Source organism: Uloborus diversus, chromosome 4, assembly GCF_026930045.1.
Source record: "Uloborus diversus isolate 005 chromosome 4, Udiv.v.3.1, whole genome shotgun sequence".
In the NCBI taxonomy this organism is placed as follows: domain Eukaryota; kingdom Metazoa; phylum Arthropoda; class Arachnida; order Araneae; family Uloboridae; genus Uloborus; species Uloborus diversus.
In genome coordinates this window covers 27,733,220-27,760,718 of record NC_072734.1, presented here as the reverse complement: position 1 = coordinate 27,760,718, position 27,499 = coordinate 27,733,220, and the positions used below count along the sequence as shown (strand labels likewise).

Below are 27,499 nucleotides of genomic sequence, written 5' to 3'. Positions count from 1 at the left end.
GACACCATTTATTTTAAGTGTCTGGCTGCGCAAGGCCAGCGTGCGAAGTGTCTGGCATTGTAAGGCGTAACTCCCAGTAGTACCCCTTACAAAATATAAAAAAAATCACGCTTTATATTATGATGTTTTTAGACACCATTTATTTTAAGTGTCTGGCTGCGCAAGGCCAGCGTGCGAAGTGTCTGGCATTGTAAGGTGTAACTCCTAGTAGCACCCCTTACAAAATATAAAAAAATCACGCTTTATACTATGATGTTTTTGGACACGATTTTTCCCAACTTTGAAGTGTCTGGCTGCGCAAGGCCAGCGTGCGAAGTGTCTGGCATTGTAAGGCGTAACTCCTAGTAGCACCCCTTACAAAATATAAAAAACATCAGGCTTTATACTATGATGTTTTTGGACACGATTTTTCCCAACTTTGAAGTGTCTGGCTTCGCAAGGCCAGCGTGCGAAGTGTCTGGCATTGTAAGGCGTAACTCCTAGTAGCACCCCTTAAAATATATAAAAAAAATCGCGCTTTATACTATGATGTTTTTGTGCACCATTTTTTCTCTGCTTTGAAGTGTCTGGCTGCGCAAAGCCAGCGTGCTAAGTGTCTGGCTTTGTAAGGTTGAACTCGTAATAGTACCCCTAATAAAACATTTAAAAATCACGCGTTATACTATGATGTTTTTGTTCACCATTTTTTCGCGCCTTTGCTACCTCTTGCCCGCCAAAGCCAGCGCGAGTCAGCTTAACTAATAGCGAACCCTTCATACCTGCTCCAGTGCGCTTACGCAGGAAAATTTTGGGCCTTTATACTATGACGTATGTCTGGCACCCATGGGCTCTTACTCTATGAGGAGTGGATGGTCGACCTATGCGAGGCATATTCGCAAGCTCCTTTCGACCCGAATGAAACGCTTCAACCTAGATCCGCTATGTATACAGGCCGACGCATCAGCTTAAGTTTAGCCATTTTGGATCGGATTTTTCATTGTTGCGCTGCTAGGTTGCGCTACCACAGCAAAGTTTCGGGCTTCGCCAAAAATAATACTTTATTTAAAGTTGGCCAAAAATAATACTTTATTTAATAAACAATTCACGAGCCTCTAATAAATCGATCGCAGTAAACAATCACCAAAAGCTATTACTCGCCAGAAAAGACAACTCCTCAAACACGTGCTGCGATCCAAAATGTTTGATTTCAAGCTGATGCGCCGGCTCATATATATAAGGGGCCTTACTTCAGCTCATAGGGCCACTGTCCTATACGGTTCAGAACGGGACGACCACACTCTCCACAGTACCAACCCCATCGGGTATAAAACGGAGTTTTCCTATTACAAGGTACGTGGTCGCCCCTCGTCTTCCTTCAGAAACGGTTCAAAACCACTTACAACTCTAGACTCCGTAGATTCAGACATAAGATCTGGTCCGGAGGTGCCGATTGCCCAGTGGCGTAGCTAAGGGGGGCGGAGGGGGCGGTCCGTCCCGGGCGGCACTTTTCTAGGGGCGGCAAATTGACCTTTTTGATGTGGAAAAAAATGTATTTTTCAAATAAGAAAATTATGGTTTCAATCTGTTTCTGCAAGCAAAAAGAAAACCTCTTCTTGAAGCACTCCAAAGGGCAAAATAACTTTTCTGGGGCATAATGGACAAGTTAATTATTCCTGAAGCTTTCAACTATTCCAAGAAAGTGACACCACAAACGAAGAAAAGTGCGGCTCAAGTCATTTCAAACCAAAATTCCCAGAAAAATATGCGTGTTTCAACACTCAAATTTAATGATTGAAAGCTTGATAATCTTACTACTATTATATGTGCGAAAGTTTGTCTGTATGGATGTATGGATGTTTGTTACTCTTTCACGCAAAAACTACTGAACGGATTTTGATGAAACTTTACAATAATATAGCTTATGCATCAGAATAACACATAGGGTAGTTTTTGTCCCGTTATGGGGCGCAAAACCCCCTTAGGGGAGCAATAAAATACAATTTTCGTATAAATTCTCTAATATATGGATGAAAAAATACTTGCACATATTTACATTATATGTCCATCTAAAGCTCTGATTTTTCTGCTGAAGGTGGCACCTATTCGAAATTTTTAAGTAGAATAAAAAACGAGTTATGAGCTTTTTAGTTCCATGTTCGAAGGCTTTCCTAAACTCAATACAGTATTTAGTGTATCATCTCAACACCCTGACGATAGCGACAATTGTTGTATTGTTGACTATCTTTGCTTTTCGTGACTGTTCAAGGCTTTTCTCAAGTCAAATCTTGAAGTAAGATTTTTGCACATTATTGGCAAATAACATATGATTTGGCTGATCATTTTCCATTTAAACGGAACTTTAATGTAATTAATGATTTTTATTATTATTTATGCTGATTGAACACTTACTCATTATTCATTCAACCAGCAGATCGCCAAAATTTTTGAAGAAAGATTTCCGTAGCTGATGCATTTGGCAGTTTTTTTCAACGTCGCTGTTTTTGAAGCCGAAGACTACGTCATAATGTTTCTCAGCTTTCACCATGTAAACAAAATATCGCCAATCAAAGAAACTTTAAAAAACTTTCTTTACTGTGTTAAATAATCCAGCAACTAAATTAGGCAAATCCATAAACAGAACAAAAACTTCCATTCATTTTCCTTTTTGCACAATTTCAAACAATCGCCAAATTTTACTACTTATTTTGGAAACATTTCGAATGAAACTCTTTAGCACCATTTTATGGTGACCAAAAGTATCTCAGCACCTGGCGATAATATCTTTGTAATGAAAATTAATATCATATCGTTTTACAAAGTAAGGAAAGAAGGAGGGAGCATCATCGAAGGTATCCCAAAACGATTCCCGAAAATTCAGTAAAATCGCACCAAGGGCCCACAATGATTGAAATTTCCCAAAATAACTAAAACAAGTATAAAGGGATTACGAGCAACTTCAATAGCAATACAGAAAAGGTTTTGGACTCCATGTAAAAAAAAAAAAAAATCAACAGATTAATCTTTTTAAACATGAGAAGAATAATTTCATGTTTTAAATTTGTATATGCTTAAATATAGTACTTTCGTTTCAAAATAAATACTATTTTGTTCTTTATACTTATTGCTATTTTACTTTTATGGGTAAGGAAGAAACTCGATTTTTAATCACGTCAAAAAGATGTGTTTTAAATTCTTTCACTTAAACCAGAAAACAAAAGCAAGTAACGATTTTTTTCTCATAATTATTACTGACCCAGGCAACGTCGGGTATTTTTGCTAGTATATTAGAAAAATCACGAAAAACAACTTTTATATTCTGCTTTTAAAAAAAAGATGTTTTTAAAAAACATTTCGGTGCAGAATGAGAGCATAAAACTCTCTTCTATGACTTCCATGTCAAAAAAAATTTTCGCTATGTAAAAAAATTAAAAAAAAAAAATGTTGTGAATGTCGCACGTTGAATACGAGTTGAATCGCAGGTCTTTATTGAAGAAGACATTCTACTGGCTGATTCTTATGGAAAATGACCCCCTTTATCCAAATACGACCACCTTTCTCCCCATCACGCCCCCTTTGTAGAACTCCCCCACTTCTTTGATTCAGGGCCATTTATTTTTTATTTGGAGGGGGGAAAAGAGCATTACAATAACCGTAAACATTATTCTGAATGACTAGAGATGTGCAAAGCTCAAAATCTTTTGCATATGTAGCAAAAAATAAAACTTGCCCCACCCTCAAATTTAAAAAAAAAAAAAAAAAAAACGAGGGGGGGTTGCTTTTCTACAGAATCATATTCGGATTCAGGGGGTCAATTTTCAGAAGAATCAGCCGGAATAGCCTCAAAAGCATTTGAGATTTTTTTTGCTTCCCAGTGTGTTTGGGGGGGGGGGCATATTTTCCTTGAGGCAAAGAATAACATCAAAAATAATCGCGAAGTTAAAAATTGCGTCAAAGAAAATCACTCTAAAATGTTCAATAATTTACATTTTTTTTTTTTTCTAATTTTGCTAAAATATTTAAAAATTACGGTTTTTGTATCCAACTTTGATGATCTGTTTTTAAGTATTAAATACTTCGAGATTAAATAAAGCGGTGATATGAAAAATTTTAACATGTAAGCAGGACTTCCGTAACACACAGTACTGACTAAGGAAAAAATTTAGGTGTCTAGCAGGAAGCCTAAAATTGTAATTTTCTCTCAAAAATTCTATTTTCTCGACTTATCTTTTAAAAAATTACACATACATTTAAAAAAATAGTTCAAAAATTACTTGTGAACGTATTTTCAAATAAACATTTTCAAATGAATAGTACAAAAAAAAAATAATATGTTTAAAATGAAAATTTTAACTAAAAATTGAAAAACCATATTTTGAGTACCACACGGGAGACCTAAATACTTCAACAGATCAAAAAATTTTATTTAGTGCTAATTATCGACTCTACTGTTTATATTTTTCAGCTTGATTACTTCCTAAACTTTACCTTACTTTTTTTTTTTTAACATATAGAAGAAAAAAAAATTTTTTTGAAGAAAAGTACAAATTTTAGGCCTCCTGCAGGACACCTAATTTTTTTTCTGATTTAGATAAATATTTTTGTGGTAATGGGGGGCTATAGGGGCAACGTTTTATCAACATGAAGTTTTGAACTTCCAAAAAAAAATTTTTTCGATTCGGTCTAGCACACAGTGCTGGTTCACACTATCAGGCTCAAGTCGTCACTGGTTGCCGTTTTTCAAATTACATATAACTTCTTTTACAATTGACCAAAAAGAAAAAATATAAGAGGGTGTCCGACTTGAAAAACCGAATTTCATTTTTAGGGGGGGGGGACACTTAATTTACATATATGCATCCATTTTATAAAAAGAAAATTTAATGTAAAACAATATGATATCAAAAATAAGCTGTGATGTATTCAACCTCAAAGAAATGAGAAATGAAAGAGCGGCTAATCACGAACTTAGCAAAAAGTTAAATTGAGGAGGAAAATAAAACTGATGGAGCTGGCGAAAGAGAGGAAAGCCTTGAAGATTAAAGAAGAAGAAAATATATCTTCTTGAAGCGCTCGTTCAAACTTCACTCGACGTTAAATCCCGGTTATCACAAATTTGCCATTTCAACTGCGCTTGCGCACGGACTTAGCTGATTTCAAAAATCTTGTTAGAATTAATTACAAACATTTTAAATTTGGCAATAAATATGAGATAGCAACAGATAAAAATTAGAAATCATAAAGTTTTCTCTGATTTAGTTTTTAAGCCTCGATAAAGAATGAATTCTGCGTCTTAATTATTAATGGATTCGGTGTCTGATTTGTCTGTCCTTTTTCAGGACCAAATTTTTAACCTCAGAAGAGCGTACTAGAGTTGCAGCACCACTTCTAATACAAAGCCAACCCTCAACCTAAATAAAAATGTATAATACTAAGTTGTTTACGCCTAACGTAAAATATCCGCAAAAGACGGATTTCTGTGCTAATACTCCAATCATTTTTGAAGTACACAACGTGTTTTACACTTATGTTAAATAAATATTTCCAAACTAATAAATATTGAAGTGTCACTTTTCTCTTAAGATTATCAGTTATTCTCATATCCGTAGTTTCATATAATATATCACGAAATCGCTGTGAAAATATTCTAATCGCATTGGTGGGACTCTCGTTCAGCCTACATATAAACAAGCAACATGAAATCTTAAAACAGAAAGCCCAAAAAGCTAAGTCCGCGCGCAAGCGCAGTTGAAATGGCAAATTTGTGATAACCGGGATTTAACGTCTAGTTCAAACTTCTCGTCTAAACTAATTCTTGCTTCGACACAATTTCGTAACGCCATTTCGCAACACCAGTAATCGGAATTTCCAATAGCCATTTTCAAACTTCCAAAGATGGATTCCACTAATTCTACCGAAGGCGAAAGCAGAATAGGTTCCAGCAGCCGCATTGAAAAAAAAGAGGCAAGTTCCCCAAAAAGTATCGGACGACTTGTAATGAATGCAGTTCGAAAATTGGGAGGTAGAAACGGAATGACTCTTCCTGAGATCAAGAGGTATCTTAGCACAAATAAAAACCTGGATATGAATGTGTTAAGCGCTGATCTGAAGATGTTTGTCAAAAATGCGATGGAACGCGGACTTCTGATTCGAGAGGGAGGTCAATACAAAGTAAGCGAAAGAGCCAGAAGGAGACGCAAATCTTCGCCAAAAACTTCGCGCAGAAGACGATCTGGAGGCCGTAGGCGATCCAGGAAGCGATCTGGGGGCCGCAGACGATCCAGGAGATCCAGCGGTCGCAGGAAAAGGTCATCAGGCAGACGACGATCCAGGCGCCGCAAGACCGCTCCTGCTGTTGAAGAATGATCCATTCCTTTCCAGAACTTACTTTCGCCATCAAAATTTGCTTCAGATATGAGTTACTTTAATATATAGACATATTTCATCCAGATTTGAACAATAAGTACAGAAAAAAAATTCAGCCCTATTTTAAGTTGAAAAAGACCTTTAGTACAAAAAATATATATATAATCTCAGGCTTTTAAAACGAAAATTATTCAGCTTCAATTGAGAACTAAATCAGTGATTTTATTATAAACCATGATCTGTAATAAAACGATATAAAATCTAAAATTGAATATGCTTGAATTTTTTCGAACTTACAAGCTTGGGAAGCGATAATTGAGACTATTAGTATTTCAAATTTGTAGCCAAATTTTTGTCGCCAAAGAGAACTATCGGTGTTTTTAGGACTTTCTGACACATTGAAATGATTTATTACCCAAAATCTCTACTACCGAAATATGTTTCACTTGGCACAATGATGTACTAGCAACGCTTATCTACGTGAAAAAGTTACCGAGACCAGTCTTGCTGAAATTTAAGCTGTTTATTTTTTTTTTTTTTTTTAAAGCTGTTAAACCAGAATAAAAGCCACATCAAAATAGAATCTCTACATAGTATAAAATGAAATCCCCAAAATGTGTCTGTTTAAATGCGCAAAACTCGAGAACTACCCGGCCGATTTCGCTGAAATTTGCACAGTATCTTTCTTTCAGCCGGAAAGGTTTGCGGACCGGTTCGAAAAAGTTCGATGAGTAGTCCTTTTTTTATTCCAATTTAGGCCCAATTGTTTCATAAATTCCCGAACATGGGGGTGAAAAATTATTTGCACATACTGATATCACATATCGTTGGAAAGAGTATAATTTTCCGCGTTCCACGTAATTTGTTTCAATGCTCTAACTTAATTACGGCGGTAGTTATTTGTGTTTTAACTCGAATTTTTTTAGGCTTAGTTGAAATGTAGGCTACGCTCTTCATTAAATCTTTACTAATATTATAAAGAGAGAGGGTGGATTTTTGTGTGTTTATATGTTCGAAGTAATCTCCGGAACCACTGCACCTATTTGGAAAATTCTTTCCCTATATGAAAGGTGCTTTCTTACTGAGTAACATAGGCTATATTTCGAAAAAAATCCGATAATTTGTTCTTTTTTTATTTAAATTTAGGACCAAATTTCACGTAAATTGCCTATTATTGGCTATTAAAGGGGTGAAAAATTACTTGCACATATTAATATTATATATCGTTGAAAAGGGTAGAATTTTCCGCGTTCTAAGCAATTTGTTTCAATGCTCTAACGTCATTACAACGGGAGCAATTTGCGTTTTTATCTCGAACTTTTTTAGGCTTAGCTGAAATTTTGGCAATCATTTCTACATTAAATCTATCAATAAAAAGTGAAGGAATCGTCCCACAGTTTTCTTTTTGACACCGTTGGAAAAAGTGACATTTTTTACTCCAGAAATATCTCGACCTATGGTCGAAAAAATAACCTTCTATCTCCAAAGGAAAAAAAGGTAAAAAGCCGTTAAAAATAAAATTCGAATAAATCTAATCTCCATTGAAATTACTGATATTTTGTTTCGCATTGCCATGGTTACGTTTTTTAGCTTCGCTTCATTTTAATTTCTTAAAGGTTCACTAACTTGACGCCGCGGAATTATAAGCAATGGGGAAATGTTTTCGCCAATTCTGCATATTTTACGATCTACGTTATGATAATTCCCCCAAACAATGTAGAAATTGCGGGAAGAGTTTGAAAACTAGGAGTCTTAGCAATTTTCCCAATTGTCGCCAAATTTGTGGGTGCCAAAGATCAAGGGCTAATGTACTTCGACCATGGCCTTGCTGATAGTGACAAAAGCAAACAATTATAGCCCATAATTGACGATAGCGCCAAACCCCCAGTTAATAACAATGGAAGGAGTGAGGGCCATTGCCTCGAGATTTTGAACTTTTTTATTTATTCACACATAAGACAACGTGAGAAAGATTTTCAGCGTAAAGAAAGGAAATACACCACTCAGAGCATCCGAGGTTATCGAACCCACGTTTACCGGCATTTGAAGCGAAGTTTCTACCACAAAGCCACGAAGGCCCCCAACGCATAATGAATGAGGCATAATGAGTGATATAGTTTACATTTTTCTTTGCCAAAGAAAAAACATCCGCTTCACTTGCAAAAGGTCTGGGTTCCGGTAGCGTGGTCGCTTGGCGCGTTAGGCGCTGAGCAGTTCAGTCTAGGATTATTGCTTTAAAGCAACCGTAAATGTAATTCATTGTTTTGTTGAGTGTTTTTTTTTTTCGTTAGACGGATGGATTTTGAGAGCGTGGATTATGTACACTATATATAGTTAAAAAACTTTAAATTATGTTGTTTAATCATTCAAAAAAAATTAAGAATAAAAATATGAAACCGTCAACAAATTACGCAATTAAAGTGGAAAGCTTGCACGTAGACATTTTTTAGTCATGAAATTATACAAAAGAGGTAACAGATAAATTACAATATTAAATCATAATAGGAATATTTTTATTCGCAACTCCAACGAACTATAGGGGGCACTGCAGTCACTGTCTAATGGCCGACTTAAAAACTAAAACAAACGCATGTGGTAACGAAGAAAATGCTAAAAGTGTTGTGATTTTTGTTCGTATGTATGATATTTTTCGCTTTATTCTTTTTAAATTAATTTTCAAAGTCTTGTGGATATTCTGGCCCACGTAGAAAGAAATGAGAATTCAAGAAGCATTACTGAACGTCAAAGATTAATGCAAATTACGTAGTTCGTAGTTCTAAGCAGCTATTTCCACGATGTTGAATTCGATATTTATCAATTCTTGATAAAACTAAATAATAATTGTGGCCTGACAAGAACAACAATTAATGCTAGAAAATTCAATATGACATTACAAATTATTATCAAAAGAAGATGATTCTTTGCCTTGCTTGGCTAGCGCTTATTGTTTTGCATTTGTTGCTGAGTTATTTCGCTCGAATTCCCGAATCGGTTAATTTAAATTTTTTCTGTTTCGATTTTTCTAATTTCTGAGTTACGATTTAATTATGTCAAGTTATGCAAATCATCTACAGAATTCTTACGGATATATGGTAGTAGTTTTCTTTTCAGTTGATTGACCATTATTTCTTTTTACTTATCGAATTCTGTAATCTTACTACCATTTTATTCCACTCAATTAAAAATGGTTTAACTAAAAACGCGAAATCTCGCCAAGGCTACTTTGCTCGCACAATACTAAAACTATAACCCTAAACAAATTAGGAGAAACCTTTCAGCTGAGAATAAACGGAATAAAGTAAATTCTTTCTCGGTGAAACATTTTTCATTTTGTTCTACGATAATATATTCAAGAAAATATTTTGCATACCGTCCATTCCAACTAAATGCTGCTGTAAAAGATGGTTAGTTAAATTAATTTAAGATTTAAAAAAAACTCATATTCTTACAAATTCATACAAAACAATAAAAATTTTTACCTTGTATAACGTTATCCAAGTTTGTTAATCCAGTTTTCGCTTTCACCATTTTCAATCAACTCATATTTTAGAAGGAAATAAGGAAAACTAACATTATTTTGAGAAGCTCGAGAATACTACTAAGGGATGAATTAATTTCTGTAGCTGAAAGCAAACTAAGACTCATCGATTGCGTTAATAAATACTCAGAACAAACTGCCTGTGTTTACGTCAACAGACACACGTGGAATGCAACGTGGCAATGTTTTAGTTTCATCGGCAGTTTTGTAAATCACCGCAAGGTAGCGTATTCGAGCGCTGGAGTTCCGAATACTTATTTAAAATTTATGAATAGAAAAATTTGCATTTTTCGTAAAAGCTATAACAGTGACGTAATTTTTTCTGAAAAAAGAAATAGCCATAAAAGATTGAGGTTCTTAAAACGCAGCTGCAATAAACAAACTCGATATTTACTCCAAGTTAATAATAACTGAATACATATACTACTTGATCTGATGTTTACACACATAATATTGAACAATTTGATTGTTTAAAATCTTTTACGAAGCACTACAAACAAGTTCAAATTAATTTTTTCAATTTAACAATAACTTGCTGAAATTTAAAAAATTGCCTAATAGAAAATCCTTGAAACTTTTCTATAACATATTTTTAAAAATATGATGAAAACGAAAGTAACTGGTTCATTGATTTTATAAAAATACTTGAAAATAGTTACTTACAATAGAAAACTAGTATGTTGTGGCCATCACGAAACTTTCTTCTATATTTTTCTTTTTTCTGATCCCTCCCCATGCTTGACGAGGAAGCAATATTCCTAACAAAAACAAAATGACACATGCAAAAACTTGACGACCATCCCAATGTCTGAATTATTGTAAAAGCAAAGCAAAGAGCGAAAATGGAAAGTTACTTTAAAAGCCTTACTTGAATTAATTACAAATATTTTATTTATTAAAAAACATAAGATGGCAACCGTTAAAAATTTTAATTCATTGAGATAATATTTCCGATCATTTCACGTTCGGATAAATCTGCAACGGTCTACTTCTGGCGTCACAAGAATGGGTGGAGCTACGTAACCTTCTGACGTCACATCGTTTCTTTTCTAGTTGATTTTCGCGTTTGATATTTTTTTCTTTTCGCTTTTCGATCTTAATTTTTTATTTATTTATTTCTCTTTTTTTATCTTTATTCCCTTTTTGTTATTGTTATAAAACAGAAAGGGAGTTAATTTTTTAAAGCATAACGGTTTTACTTCATATTTAATTAAAATATTATTTGTTTTTAAGATATAAATTTGGCGTTCTAAAAGATATGATTATTTTATTCGAAAAATGGGAGGGGGGAGGAGGTATCAAGATTAGTTTTTCAAGTTATTTACCAAATATGTTTTATTTTAGTTATTTAATAGAAACATTTTGAGGGGAAAAATAGGTTTTAAGTTTCTGTAAAATAATACGGTATACGAAAAAAGAATGGAAAAAAAAAAGTACGAATTTTTTTGTTAAGAAATAATTTAATTCCTTTGAGCCGAGAAATAACAGGAAATATCTAACGTTTATTAGCACAAATAAATAGATTGTTGAATACACTTATTACGGGGTTTCCAGGAACCCCTTTTTCATTTCAAAGTTGTGAACTTTTGGATGTAAAGACATCCGGTAAAAATCTGTTTATTTGTACTAAAAAAAATTGGCTATTTCTTGTTAATATTAATATTAAAGTTTAAAATAGGGGGTGGCGATTGTCAAAATATGTTTATCAAGTTACTCAACCATTATATTTTTATTTTAGCTATTAAATAAAATTTAATAGCTAAAGCGGATAATTTAATAGCTAAGTTTATGGGCAACAATAGGTTTTAAGAGTTCGTGAAATAAAACAGTTGACAAAAAACAAAATGAAAATGGAAGAGTAGGATGGGGGGGGGGCAATATTGTTATACAAAATCCAAATTATTTCTAATGAGGAATAGAGGAAACAGAGGTATGGATTTAAAACGAAAAATATACATTACTGAAGTTTAGTGCATTTGTGCTCAGGCATCCTAACTCCTTTAAATGATTGCTTTTGATAAAGTTTCGTTTTTTTTGTATTATTTTATGGAATAAACTAGGATGACTTGAATAAGAGTCCCCTGCTAGTTTCGCTACGCCGCAGACCCGGGTTCTGTGCCAAGGTTGGGCACGGTCAACTCGGCCTTTCATTTCCTCAGTGGGTCGATAAAACGAGTACCAAGTGTGCTTGGAATCTAAACACTAGGGACTCCGCGTTCGACTGACCGGAACATCTGATTTTAGCACCCCAGTGCCAAATGTTAGTCCATAAGTTTTGTTGATTTTTATTTCAAGGATATAAAGCTAGCAGTACATTTTTTAAATGAATAAACTTGTAAATATAGGATCGAATTAAAAAAGTTTAAAATTTCGGAGGAGGGGGAATGAAATGAAATGGAAGTGTAACGATTTTTCTATAGCAAATACTTGGTAATAGGTTAATAGCAGATTAAAGTAGCAGAAATAGCAACACCTTTGTAGTCAGCATGTTAAATAACACTAGCCTATACTCCAGGGTCCCCCGTCAAGGGCGTCCATATAGGGGGGCAAGTGGGGGCTCAAGCGCTCCCTCCCTTAGATATTGAAACCTCCTTGCTTTTAGTAATTTTTTCTTTGCAAAAATGTAAAAACATTTTTTCTCTAGCCATCAATGAATAATTTATTAAAAATGTCACACTTCAATTAGTCTAATCTGCACTGAAATCGGTTTCTATGGGGAAAATATCCTGCTAAACCATGAAGAAAATATCTGAGCCCCCCCCCCCTCCCCTTTCTTAAAATTATGCACATGGGCGCCCATATCCCCGCACCTACCGCTTACACATGGTTTCATTAGTCAGATGGGACCCTGAAAACAGTTAAGTTTCTTGATCCAGACCAGGAACCGGGCAATTCCTGATCCAGCACCCTCGGAGATATCGATTTGGAATGGAAACTTGGAGGTCTTCGTGATCACGACTGATTAAACGTGACGTGAACCTGTCACCATTAGCGTACACGGAGGATCTCCGACCAGCTGCATCGAACCCGCGACCCTGCAGTTGCGAATCCAACGCCCTACCGATCAGACGAATACGGCCACCTGTTAAGAACATGCAAAGGTCACTGTATCATTTACCTGGGGACCCTACTCAATGGGGTTCTTTTTCCTACTAATGGATTTTGCCGCAACGCTGTAATTTGAATTCTTGACGTCATAATTCAAATGAATGCCTGGGGTTGGATACTGGATGTTATGTGTTGGATGTTGCGTGCTGGATACTGTTTTCGCTTAAAAAGAATGAGTGATAAGTCGAAAAGGTCATTAATAAATAATTCGCTTTCGAGGTGCATGGACGCTACCATCCGAGGGAAGGAACATGCTAGCGGAGGCCCGAGGACCAGAGGACATGAGCGCCACCAATGAAGGAGGTGGACACGCTCATGGAGGCCCGTGCACCAGAGAAGTTTGCATCATAAGCATAGAAAAATGAAATCAAAGGAAATCAACTATTGTCAAGTAAAAACAATGAACAACAGCGATTACTCAAAAACATATTTATGTAAACTTTTTTATTTTACATTTTTTTCTTTAATTCAGCAATTGCGATTTGCTTATTGTTCTCACTTGACCGTTTTGGGCGTCCGTCCGTCCTTTGATTTTATTTTTGCCGCCACCAGTGAATGTTTGTAGGGACTCCACTTGGCCACCCACTCCCCATACTGCTACTCCAGCGGGCACCGTCTCCAGGTTGCATCCATATCATATGCACATACAGATGCCTACACGCACACACACACCTGCAGACACACACATGTCTGCACACACACACACACACCACTGCACACTCACACACACACACGCTTGCAAACACACACCCCCCCCCCCCCCCGCCTGCATACACACTCACACATCTACATATACACGCCTGCACACAACTACATGCCTGCAGATAGACATACACGCACACGCCTACATACACACACACACACACAAACTCGTGATTGCGAAAGACATAGTCAAAATTAAAATTAATTTTTATTTATTCATTGATTTACCAATTTTTAAAAAATTATGTGAATAATTATTTATGCATTTAATTTATCTTAAAGCGACTTCTAAGACGTATTTCTATTTAATTACTCAGTTCAAAAGTTACATTTTTCTGATCACAGTATTTCTGTAGTTTTATATCTGTCCTTTGCTTAAAATGCAGTTATTTTTACTTTCTTTCTTATTTAGTATTAACAATCATTAAAAACATGCTTAAAAATATTTTAAAATTATTATTAAGTTTTTGTTTTGAAATTATTGCAATTTTATTTTTTAAAGTTGATGGGGGGGGGGGGGCACTTTCTTGCCAATTCAGGTAAACACAAGCGATGGAATAATACTAATCGTGATGTATTTTGCAGTTCTTTAAGATATTTTGTATTTTTTTTAATATGTTTAACTTATCCAATTTAGTTTTTATAAGTCAAGGATGAAGAATGTCCCTAAAAATAGCATAAAAACACTTAAATATAAAAGAAAACCTAGTGATTTATCTTTAAATTTCTTATAAATACATAACTAGTAAAAAAGTTAATATAAAAAAAATTCTTTTGAAAATTTTTTTTTTCAAAATCCGTGAGGTATAAGAAATCCTCCTTGCAACCCCCCCCCCTCCTTGCCGGCACGCATGCGCACATCTCTTATTTCCTGTGGAAATAATAGGTGTCACATCACTGTCGTATCATTAAAATTACAAAAGTATAAGAAAAAGAAGGAAAAGAATGAGTAAAAAATAAATAAAAAAAATAGCGAGAATAAAACAACGTAAATCCGCTTATTTCAGACAGGCTGAAGAAAACGTAGCTCCACCCATTCCGATGACATCAGAAGGCAACGTAGCTGTGACGTCAGTGGTAGACCGTTGCATATTTATCCGAACGTATCATTTCCATACAATTAAAATCACGAGAAATACGCAGACGACAATCTATTACGATTTATCTTTCTTATTGTTGCATTAATAAAACTATTTTTATTCAAAAAAAAAAAAAAAAATCAACACCTCTTGGAGTGATTGGCGTCAAAATTGAACCAAAGCCTGTTTACATATGGATTCACATATATTCCAAATTTCAACCAGAACGTAGCATTACTTCTTGAGATAGGGCACTCACAATGGAAAAAAAGAACGGGCGATTGCGCTACCCCCCTTTTTAGCTGTTGACACCAAAATAAAATCAGCTCTTATACCCACTAAGGGCTACTTGTCAAAAAATTTTTGTTTGATTCCGTTCGTTATTCCTTGAGATACAGCAGTCACAATTCACGACAAAAAACGTTCTATAACTCAACCCCCGTTTGAGCTATTGACACCAAAATTGAATCAGCACCTGCTCCAGTTAGGGGCAACATATGGACCAAATTTTGTTTGATTCCGCCAGTTACTTCCTGAGGAATAGCAGTCACGCATAACTCAAAAAACGTCCCATTGCTCCACCCCCCTTGGAGGAATTCGCGCCAAAAACCAATGGGCACAAGTTCACATAGGGTCACATATGTGTACCAAATTTCGTTCAATTTCATGCGATAGTTTTTGCTGTAGAGCGGCCACAAAAAACTGGTCACACACAGACGTGACACACACACACACACACATACATACATACACACACACACACATACATACACACACATACATACACACACAGACAGACAGACATTTTCCAAAAATAGTCGAAATGGACTCAGCACACCTCAAAACGTTCGAATCCGTCAAAATTCGAAATTCGAAAATTTGCACGAATCCAATACTTTCTTCTATATCTTAGATATAGGAGAAAGTAAAAATCAGTCGCTATAAATGAGGCAAAACAAAATGGCGTATTACGAAATAAAGAAGAAATAAGAATGAGAAATACGCAAAATGACATTTCTTGAGCAAAATAAATAATCGCTAAATATTTAAAAAATGCTTGAAACGACGAGGGACGGGCGGGGGGGGGGGGCACCTGCTGATTTTGGAGTAACTCACAATTTAAACTTCGTTCCCAACTTCGGTCTTATTTGTTTAGTACAGAACCGCAACCACCAACTCCTCGGAAGAGTTTCTGAGTCGACTTCAGTACTTCCGAAGAAAAAATTCATAACTCCCTTTGATTTCCGAATTATGTCACCATTCAAAACGTCTATAATAATTTTCCTACATTAATGCTCTAAATTCTTCCTAAACAATGGATTAAGTTTGAAAAAAAAAAATCTCTAGTTACTTTCTTCTATATCTAATATATAGAAGAAAGTATTGGATTAGTGCAAATTTTCGAATTTCGAATTTTGACGGATTCGAACGTTTTGAGGTGTGCTGAGTCCATTTCGACTATTTTTGGAAAATGTCTGTCTGTCTGTGTGTGTGTGTGTGTATGTGTGTGTGTATGTGTGTGTGTATGTGTGTGTGTATGTGTGTCACGTCTGTGTGTGACCAGTTTTTTGTGGCCACTCTACAGCAAAAACTACCGCATGAAATCAAACGAAACTTGGTACACATATGTGCCCCTATGTGAACTTGTGCCCATTGGTTTTTGGCGCGAATTCCTCCAAGGGGGGTGGAGCAATGGGACGTTTTTTGAGTTACGCGTGATTGCTATTCCTCAGGAAGTAACTGGCGGAATCAAACAAAATTTGGTCCATGTGTTGCCATTAACAGGAACAGGTGCTGATTCAATTTTGGTGTCAATAACTCAAACGGGGGTTGAGCTATAGAACGTTTTTTGTCGTCAATTGTGACTGCTGTATCTCAAGAAATAATGAACGGAATGAAAGAAAAATTTATCGGCAAGTATAGCCCTTAGTAGGTATAAGAGCTGATTTTGTTTTGGTGTCAACAGCTAAAAAGGGGGTAGCGCAATCGCCCGTTCTTTTTTTCCATTGTGAGTGCCCTATCTCAAGAAGTAATGCTACGTTCTGGTTGAAATTTGGAATATATGTGAATCCATATGTAAACAGGCTTTGGTTCAATTTTGGCGCCAATCGCGCCAAGAGGTGCTGATTTATTTTTATTATCATTATTTTTTAGCGAATAAAAATAGTTTTATTAATGCAACAATAAGAAAGATAAATCGTAATAGATTGTCGTCTGCGTATTTCTCGTGATTTTAATTGTATGGAAATGATCGGAAATATTATCTCAATGATTTAAAATTTTTAACTGTTGCCATCTTATGTTTGTTAACAAATAAAATATTTGTAATTAATTAAAGCAAGGCTTTTAAAATAACTTTCAATTTTCGCTCTTTGCTTTGCTTTTGCAATAATTCAGACATTGGGATGGTGGTCAAGTTTTTGCATGTGTAATTTCGTTTTTGTTGGGAATATTGCTTCCTCGTCAAGCATGGGGAGGGATCAGAAAAAAAAAGAAAAATATAGAAGAAAGTTTCGTGATGGCCACAACATACTAGTTTTATGAATGGTGTTAGTTTTAAACAACTCGGAAGTGCAACGAGTTTAATTTCAGAAATACAGAGAGGGGGGAGGAGGGGGGGACACACGCAAGTGTTCTAAAAATTACCGTCGGTTCAATGGGAATCCAACAAAATGACATAAAACTCCATCTCATGTTTGTTTCCGGTCTCCAATTTGGCAATATACACTCCATAACAAGCAAATTGACGCATCAAGAAGCAATAATCCGATTGCTTTGAAATTTTGTAAGCATGATTGTTTTGACAAGATGTGGAAATGATTAAAATGTGGTGTCCAATGAAAGAATAGTTTGATCTACAGCGCATCGAAACTGTGCATCCAGCAGATGTATACAAAAAGCAGTTCTTCAGCAGTTGTTAAAACTTTCGGTTTGATTGCGATTCAGGTTATCTTTCAACAACTTAAAAATGCCTCGCCACATGGTTCGTGCTCATTACGAGCAACTATCAGAGTTTAAACGAAGTCATAATCATTGGATTGAAAGAGGCCGGTTGGTCGGATCGGAGAATCGCTCGTCATTTGAGTCAAAGCGACGCGGCGATTCGAAGATGTTGGCAAAAATGGGTGGAAAATGGCAGAGTTCAGCGTCAGGATGTTAGCGGTCGACCTAGGGTCACAACAGATCGTGATGACAAAGCGATTGTCCGATCAGCTGTCATAGAGCTTTCTTATCTCTATGAACCACCAGACATTCAACCCAAACACAAGTGTCCATCATGACCATTTACAGACGGTTGGGACAACGAAATCTACTCTCGCGCCGACCGTTACGCCACCTGCCACTGACGCCTACACACTGCCGAGACAGATTACAGTGGTGCATGGCTCGATCAGGTTAGAATAGTGCCGACTGGGAATGTATAGTCTTTAGCGTCGAATCCCGCTTCCGAATGTGTCATGACGATCATCGAAGACGTGTTTGGAGACACCCAGGGCAGAGGAGGGATTCTGGTTTCACTTTTACACGCCGCACTGGCCCTCAACAAGGCATTATGGTCTGGGGTGCCATTTCCTTTAATAACTGGCTCCCTTTGGTTGTAATTAGAGGGACACTTACTGCACAGCGGTACGTCGACGACATTCTAAGACCTGTTTTGTTGCCGTTTCTTTTGCAGTACCCTCGGCTGGTTTTCAGCAGGACAATGCCAGATAACATACGCATGTGTTGCTATGAACTGTCTACAAGCTTGTCAAACTCTCCCGTGGCCTGCCAGATCGTCAGATCTCTCTCCCATCGAGCATGTCTGGGATATGATGGGATGGCGATTGCATCTGGCAAGGAATGTTGATAACCTCGTCCCACAATTGGAGAGAATTTGGCCGGAAATACCGCAGGACAACCTCCGGGAGCTTTATCGGTGTTTCCCACGTCGTGCTTCAGCTTGTATCTAGGCTAGAGGCGGGTCAATACCTTATTGAACTAGTTACTGTAATTGTGACATAAATTATTTAATTGTTCTAAGAATTTAATCATTTCTTTTTCTGTGCATTGTCTTCCTATCCACCAATTTTCTTCTCAATCGGATCACTCCTTCTTGGTGCGTCGATTTTTTTTTTTTTTGTTATAGAGTGTATCATCAAATGATCGTCAGTCTGAGACGCTATATTAGTTTTGTATTTTAATAAATAATTAATAACCATAAAAAATGAGTAAATAGGCTTTTTAGAACACCCGATCGAAAACAAAAAGGGAAGTGCACAACTGGAACGTACGGACAGCCCACATGCAAAATTTTGACCTTCTACAGCATACCATTTTTGAGTTATGACCTATGAGAGATACATACGTACATCCAGCCGCAAGAAGCAACGCAATAATTAACTTGTTTGGTATCTGAATGCAGTATAAAAAACTCTTTTAGGGGTGACTAAAATAGAAATTCATACTGAAGTGTAGTAAACAATTTTATATAAAAACAATAACTTCCTCTACTTTGCATTAAAAAGTAAAACAGCAAAGATCTTTTTTTTTTTTTTTTTCGAAAACAATCGGCCAATTCCATCGGCTTTTCGATGTTTTTAAGGCCGATGAGCCGATGTTTCCTGCAAGTTAGCATCGGCCGCCGATGCCGATGCCGATGGCTAAATTGTTGAACCATCGGCGCCGATGGCCGATGCATCGGTCGAGTCCTATTTGCGCATGCCCGCTCTTCTGTGAGTTTCTATGTTAAGTTGCCACTATTTGATTTACAAACCTCGTATAAGTAATTCATTGCTCTTTTTTAAGTCGTTTATAGTTTTCAGCCCTAACACCATCCGTAGATAAAGAGTTCATTCCAAAATATCCATCTGTAACACTTTTCATTTATCGTTTCAGTAACAGAAGATATAGACGAAGAAATTTTATCCAACATTGGAATCCAGGATGATCTATCACAGCTTGAAGAAGAAACAGAAATAAGCATTGCGCACAGCACAGGTTAATAAAAATTGAAGTTTTAATCCATCCAATATTAATTTTGAAGAAAATTTATGGAATGTAAACTCTTACTTTTTTGCAACCCTTGGTAGGCCCCTAATTCATCATTAAATACAGGGTATTCAAAATGTCCTTGACACATTTCAAAAATTCATAGAAAAACAACAAATTGTCATATGAATATGTGATTTGCGCCAAAATACTTCACAGGTCCAAGAATATTTTCTATGACATTGTAAAAGAAAGGACAAGAAGTTCCGTCCAAAACTAAACGAGCCTACTTTCCCATATACCAATAATGACTTTCCAGTATCTGATCAATATTCTCAAAATTAGCTAAAATCGCAAATTCTTTCAAAAATAATTTTTAAATATTTTAAGCTGATACCTAACAATAAAATATGCCTCGCTCATCTAAAGAATTAGATGCATAAAAAAATAAACAAACGGACAAATGCTGCTTTTAAACAAAGCAGCTAATATATACACTGTTAAAACCAGGAGTTCCACAGGGGTAAAGAATTTCACCCAAGGGTGAAAAAAACGGTGCCTCTGGGTGAAACAGAGGCTAGGAAGTGTCGTTAAGGTGCTTTTGGTTCCTCAGTGGGTGAACGACGTCAACAAAAGTGATAAAAGACCATTCAATAGGAGAGCGACTCCTTGCGCATGCGCTCTGACTTATCGTCCAACGACAACTCCAGTTTGAATGGCGAACGAAGGAAGTTGCAACGAAATTTACTTTCACATTGAATGAAGTACAAAACTGAAAATTTCGTGGATTAATCTTCGAAATCTCGCGTAAGTAAAGGCATTTGATCATATTGTAGCTCTCAGAACTTTCGAACATATTTAAAGTGTTTAAAGTATGTTGACAACTCTTATTGTTCCGTTTACCTTATTAAACATTTAATGTCTTGTTATTTATATCCTGCAAAACTGTTACCTAAAACTATCTATCAGTACTATCTTGAACAACAACATTAAAAATAAAAACGTTTAAATCAACTGATAATTGAATTGCTAATTCCGGAATAAAAATGCATCGACGTAAACAGCCTATATACCAATGTCTATTTCTTCTCAATGAAATTACGTAGTGGAAACGAACAGAGCAGCAAAGGCGGAGGAAAAAAAAAAAAAAACTGCGTGAAATCTCTCACTTAGCGTTTGACTCATGAGTTTCACATCGTGTTTTGGTTAACGTATCTTTCTCAGGCGTTATTGCATGAAGCTAATGTAGTTATCTGCTCGTTTTTATTTTTAATCTGACGGAAAACTTGACATTGGAAAGAAGGGCTTTTAAATTAGTATTTATCTTGTACGCATAAGGATACTCAAATATCGAATCTTATAATAAGTATTGATAAGTTACGCTCGATTAAAATTTTAAACGTTTATGAAACGCTTTTATTTTCCTATGATTCTAATCTAATGTTACCTAATATTTCTGGTTGTTCCGGCAAATGATTGATAAATACCTTCCCTGTTCATTTTCGGTACGGATTATAGTAAAAATTGTCAACAACATATTAATTACTGAGCAATTCAAGTGTGAATATAAGAAAGTTAGTGCACGAACAGACAAATTGAAGTCATGAACACTTGTGAACTATGTTCGAAAGTTGAAATGTGATCAAATGCCTTCGTATATATAAATCAAAATAAATAAAACACAATTGTATTCAAAAACGCACACAACACGGGGGGGGGGGGGGGGAATCCCTATAGGAAGCAATAAAGGTGCCATTTTTCTCACCTAGGGTACCATCTTTTTACCTACGGTGCACGTTGGGTGAAGGGAGTCAGTTTTTCACCCTTGCTAAGGGTGCAATTTCGGCTCTCTATCGGGTGTCGCTGGTGAACAAGCGTTTCACCCCTGACAGGTGCCAAACGCAACCTGTAGTTTTAACAGTATATCTTTCCATTAAAAAAAAAAAAAAAACCTTAACCGCTTTCTATTTCTATTCAAGAGTCACAACTGACTTCAACTGTATTTTTTATGTCGAGGTCTGCATACTAGTGCCTTGCCTCCATTATTTTATATACCGATGGATGGCAGCACCATCACCGGATCGAACAGTTAATGAGAATTTAGAACTAGTCCAAGAGCTAATAGCTACCTGGTACTAGCACCCCCAGAGGTATCGTTTCACTTGGAGGACATTGAGACCACGAGCATATTTAACGTCGCCCAGTCCCCTTTAATGACGACGGTGGGTCTTCGACCAGCGGGAATCGAACCCGAGCCCCTCCGGCCCCGAGTCCAATGCCCTACCGATCAGGCTACCACGGCCCCTTAACCGCTTTCAAAAGGAAAAAAAAATCTGTTCTTTTTCCCCTGTTGCCAAAAAAAAATTTTAAAAATGAATTGATGTACTTTCAAGAAAATAAATAAATACAAACAATAAAATATGAAATTAAAGAAATAATTTTCATTGTCGATAGAAAAAAAATTTCTGCTCATATCTTTCTGTCGAAACTTAAAGGAATCCGAATTTCTCTGCCAAACACTGAATACATAAATTAAAACTTTAGCGTGAAAATAAAAATAAATCACTTAAGCAATAATTATTTCAAAGCAAAAAACATGGCCGCAAAATCGGAGTCGGAGTCAATCTCATTTTGGGACAAAAGAGTCACATTCGGGAGCCGAAGGTTTTTAATTCAGAGACTCGGAGTTGGAATCGGTCATTTTGACTTAAAATCCGCAACTCTGCCAATGTTTGCGGAGTCGGAGCTGCATTTATTTTGGGATGAAGGAGTCGGAATCGGAGTCGAATTTTTGAAAGTCAGTCATTTTTCCTCCGTGTATATGTTTGAAAATCTACGAAGTCACAGACGAAGTCGGGGAGTCGGAGTCCGATTAATTTTCGGGCACAGGATACGGAGTTGGAGTCACGTGCCCCAAAATTTTCGGAGTCGGAGTCGGAAGTTAGTCGTCAAGAGCTATTTCCAACAAAAGTTGCTTGAAATAAATCCGCCTTTAAGTTCGAAATCTATATTGACTTTTAGTTTTCCCGTAGGCCCTTATGTTAAGGGATTTGAACTGTTCAAAATTGAACGGAAAATTGTTCAAATCAAAAATATATTTTCTACAATTAAAGTGAAAAACCAACGTAAATAAAGCACAAATTTTCATCAACACAATCGAAAGTCGCGAAAGAACTGACAACAACCAAGTGGACACCGGTATTTATACCAAAGAGGGCAAACCAATAAGAATTCAGAACACAAGACAGCAAACAACCAATCAGCGAACAGCATGTTAACCCCGGGCTCAGCGCAAGGGGGGGGGGGAGAGACAAGCAATCAGAAGCCAGGAGACAAAAAGAGTGAAAGATAACGAAGAAACAGAAAAGGCAATTATAGAAATTGCTTCCAAATATCATGAAAAAATTGAGTGCTGGAAAAATCATTGACAAGAGAATGAGATTTTTTTTAAAATATAGTAAGTTTCGCAGAAATCGAGGTCATAAACCGAAGAACATTTACAAATTATCTTTGTAGATGAAAAATCAAAACAGTGACCAGAAGTCCAACAATGCTGAGCGATGGAAGAACGAGTAAATTCTTTATGTTTAACATAATTTTCGTGCTCTTTCAGACGGTGCTTAAGAGCACGTTTAGTCTGTCCAACGTAACCAAGTTCACACTTGCAGGAGATGCTATAAATACCCCAGCTGCTATGGCAATCAATAGGATCCTTCAAGTTTGTAAATTTTATCTTATTTACTGGAGAAAAAGCTATATCGAAACCAAACTTCTTCGAAATCTTTGAAACTTGATGACTAAAGTTTGGATAAGGCAAAACAGTAGTAAAGGAAGCATTGGAAGCAGAAACCTTGTCAGAATGAGAGGGCTTAAGTTACTATAAATTGAACCAATAATGCTACGAGAATAACCACGATCGAAAGCCACTGCTTTAAGAGAAGAAAGCTCAGCATTAGAAGAATTGGAGGAAGAACAGATGTTCAAAGCACGAAACACAAAAGCCTTGAATGAGGCCAACTTTGGATTGGAGGATGAGAAGAACATTTGTGAGGAGGTAGTGTAACAGCAAAAGGTTTACAAAACACCGAAGTCATAAATGCATTATTACTTTTAGTAATAAAGACATCCAAAAAAGAAACAGAACTATCAGTTTCCATTTCAGTAGTGAATTAGATGCAAGGATCAATAGAATTTAGAGTAGAAAGTAAAAGTTCATTATCGACCTGGTTTTGGCCAAGCAAAACAAAGCAATCATTAACGTAACGAACATAAAACGGAAACGTTATGGTTTACAAAAGTTTAGCCTCAAAGTAGTGCACATAAATGTCACTTAAAATAGGACTCAAAGGATTACCATTGCTAAACCTTCAGACATGCGAAAGTATAAGTACCATTGAACACAAAAGTATTCTGCTCAAGACAAACACGATTAAAGGAAAGAAGTTCATCAATCTCAAAACTAGAAAAATGATGCTCTTGGAGTCTCAATTTAAGACAATCCAACGCCCCAATAACCGGTACATTAATGAAAAGTGATTTCACGTCAAAAGAAGCCATCGTTAAGCTTCTGAACAAAATGAACCTAATTTCTGACAGTAAAAGAGTTGCTAATCAAAAGAGAAGAGAAGATGGAAATTAAATACTTAGCTAGTTTATATGAAGCAGTACCAATGTTTGAAACAATAGGCCTAAGAGGAATGTCGGGTTTATGGATCTTTGGTAGAGCTTAAAACCTGGCACAGTGCGCAACAGATGGAGTTAAAGACCTTTTTGAAGACTCACTGACGATAGAAGATTTCACAACATTTTTAATAAGGTTAACCTCTCTAATACTAGGGTCTTTGTAAAGTGTCACATAAGGACCAACCTCAATTAGCTCATTACATTTATCTAAATATGAAATTTTGTCAAGAATAACAATTCGGCCACCTTAAAAAAGTCTTTTGAACTGTTCAAAATTGCTCAAATCAAAAAGTGAAATACGAGAATGTGGTGTCCTCGCCGAGATCATTAGAACAAAAAAAAATTTGTTCGAACCGGACTAATTACTCAAAAGTTATTGGGGGGGGGGGACAGACAGACAGACATTTTCCCCCATCTCAATGCCCTACTTTTTAATTTTTCCATATTTATTTAATTATTTTATTTATTTTTGATTTTTTTTTTCTTTTTTTTTTACGATTTTTTTAAAGATGCATTAAGCCTTCTTTCATGCTTTTTTCTTCTTTCTCTGACTTTTACTGGGAAAGCGGGCTAAAAAAAGGGAAATTAAAAGTAACTTGCTATAACTGCTATATCGTCACAGTAAGAGAACAAACGTAATGTGAGGTGTTTAATTATTTTGTTAAGCAGAAAGCAATACCTGTCATTACCAGAGTTCAAAGTGTACACCGTTCGTGGACATGGGAAGAACCTGAGAACCGATTAGAAGTGGTTCAAGCAACATACAGTGCACACATTCAACTCTAGTAATGAAAGTTAGCTTTCTGCTTAATAAAATTATTTAACACCTCACATTACGTTTGTTATTTTAATGGGATGATACAGCCGTTACAGTAAGTTACTTATAATGGGGTTGTTTCCTTCAGTCAAAAGTACTAATTTTAGTCACTGAAATTGATAGAATAAGCTAAAAAATTTAACACGGAGCCAAAATTTCTTTTTGTTTTCCCAATAGTTATTTTTAATCTAATTTTTTATCATGTCCGATTTTGAAAATAAGGCATGGTCTTTATGACGTCAGAAGTGATGCACTTTGGCACGTTACTCTATTGTCACGTTGAATGTTTACTCATTGTTTAAAAAAAAAGGTTGTGCCATCAAACAAGAATCAGAATACATCAGAAATCATGATGAGAATTTTGAATAAAGGCTTTTCTGAAGCAAACATGAAATACATTAGAATATTGAGCAATAATATTTTTATCTTTCTATCTTATGCCAAAATATTGCGCTCTGCGCTGGTGGCATCAATGAATGGCATTTCACCACTTGTGATGTCATGAGCAGAAGCGTAAAAAATGAAATTGAATCAGCGCATCGATTAAAATATTTTTAAAAAAAAATACTAAACTTTGTTAAATTGTTTAAAAAATGGTTAAAATCTGTTTTTAAGAGTGTTCTTTCAGAAAAAAAAAAAAAAAATACTTTTTAAATTTCGGAAACAGCCCAATTGCTTTTTTTTTTTTTTTTGAGCAATCACGATTGCTTATTGTTCTCACTTGACAGTCCTTGATGTTCCGGTTCCTTTTTCAGCTTGGACCAGGCCTGCAGCACCACCGTCCACCGGCGGCGGCGCGGCTGGTCCTGAGCACTGTCCCCCGGAATCCAATTTTGCTGGGCGGTGGCGTCCATGTCCTACACAGACATGCTCATACACAGTCGCCTACGCGCGCACGCCTTTACACGCATACACACGCCTACGTACACACACGTAAGCCTACACACACACGCACACAACTATATGCACGCAAGCACCCAGGAGGAGGGACACGCTTGGGCGGGGGAGCCATTTCTAGAAACAATAACTCTAACCGGTAGAGTCTTGTCGCAACTCGTGATTGCGAAAAACATAATTTGAATTCAAAGTTTCGGAATTCAATTTTTTTTTTTTTTTTTTTTTTTTTTTTTTTTTTGAGCAATCACAATTGCTTATTGTTCTCATTTGACAGTTCTTGACGTTGTGGTTCCTTTTTCAGCTTCGACCAGCAGCACCACCGTCCAACGGCGGTGGCACGGCTGCTCTGATCCTGAGCACTATCCCCCGAAATCCACTTCTGCTGGGTGGTGGCGTCCTTGTCCTACACACGCATGCTCATACACCCTCGCCTACACGCGCGCGCCTTTAGACACATACACAGGCCTACGTGCACACACTTAAGCCTGCACACACACAACTATACACACATAACAACCCAGGAGGAGAGACGTGCTTGGGGGTGGGGGAGCCATTTTTAGAAACAATAACTCTAATGAGTAGGATCTTGTTGCAACTCGTGATTGCGAAAAACATAATTTGAATTCAAAGTTTCAGAATTCAAATTAGAGTTGATTGGAGAAAGAGGGGGTTTTTTTTTGGGGGGGGGGGGCGATGTCATAAAAAAAAAAAAATCTTGAACCTGTGAAATATTAAAATATTATGGCTGAAACTGCATTATTCATACGACAATTGGTTGCTTTTCTATGCATTTTTAAAATTTGTCAAGGACTTTTCGGACACCCTGTACAGTCTATTGTAGAAAATTGCAACTCATATTTAAACTTTCTCTCTCTAGGCTCTTCAAGTACTCCCAAGTTTCTCTTGATGAAGAAAGAACTGTGGCTGATTTTACCTGCATTTCTCATAATATAAACAGCTGACAAAAAATGAAATAAAACTGCAATTATGAAACACGAAACTATGTACAGCTACAACCGATTCTTGTATATTGTTCAGAAGATTACTATTCGACACAAAGATTTTGAGTTCCAAAATTTAAAAAGCCCATATGAAAAATATCTTTTAGGAGCATATCTAAATAAACTTGTTAATTATATTAATCTATCTTTATTTATGACAAAAAAACAGAGTGTCTATCTAGATTTAGTTGTCAATTTCTCTGAATTCTAAATACTAGTTCGGTCAATTTAGACAATGGAAATAACAAAAATTCCGGGAAAGCTAAATTTTTGTAGAGACCTTGGGTTTAACATTACAAATAAAGTGCCAAAAGTCCCCGTCGATCCCATGTGAGATAAAAAAGTTATTTGGGGTCAAAGG

At 36.2% G+C, this 27,499-nt stretch overlaps 1 protein-coding gene across 1 annotated transcript in view; it reads left to right on the top strand.

Moving 5' to 3' along the window:
• Positions 1 to 27,239, top strand: part of LOC129220036 (lachesin-like) — a 42,006-nt gene extending 14,767 nt beyond the window's left edge. Inside the window, exons 4-5 of the mRNA XM_054854369.1 lie at positions 19,648 to 19,749; positions 27,015 to 27,239. Of these exons, the coding sequence (XP_054710344.1) occupies positions 19,648 to 19,749; positions 27,015 to 27,091 (179 nt within the window). The 3' untranslated portion in view covers positions 27,092 to 27,239. The remainder of the gene's footprint in view (positions 1 to 19,647; positions 19,750 to 27,014) is intronic.
• The last annotated feature ends 260 nt before the right edge of the window (positions 27,240 to 27,499 follow it).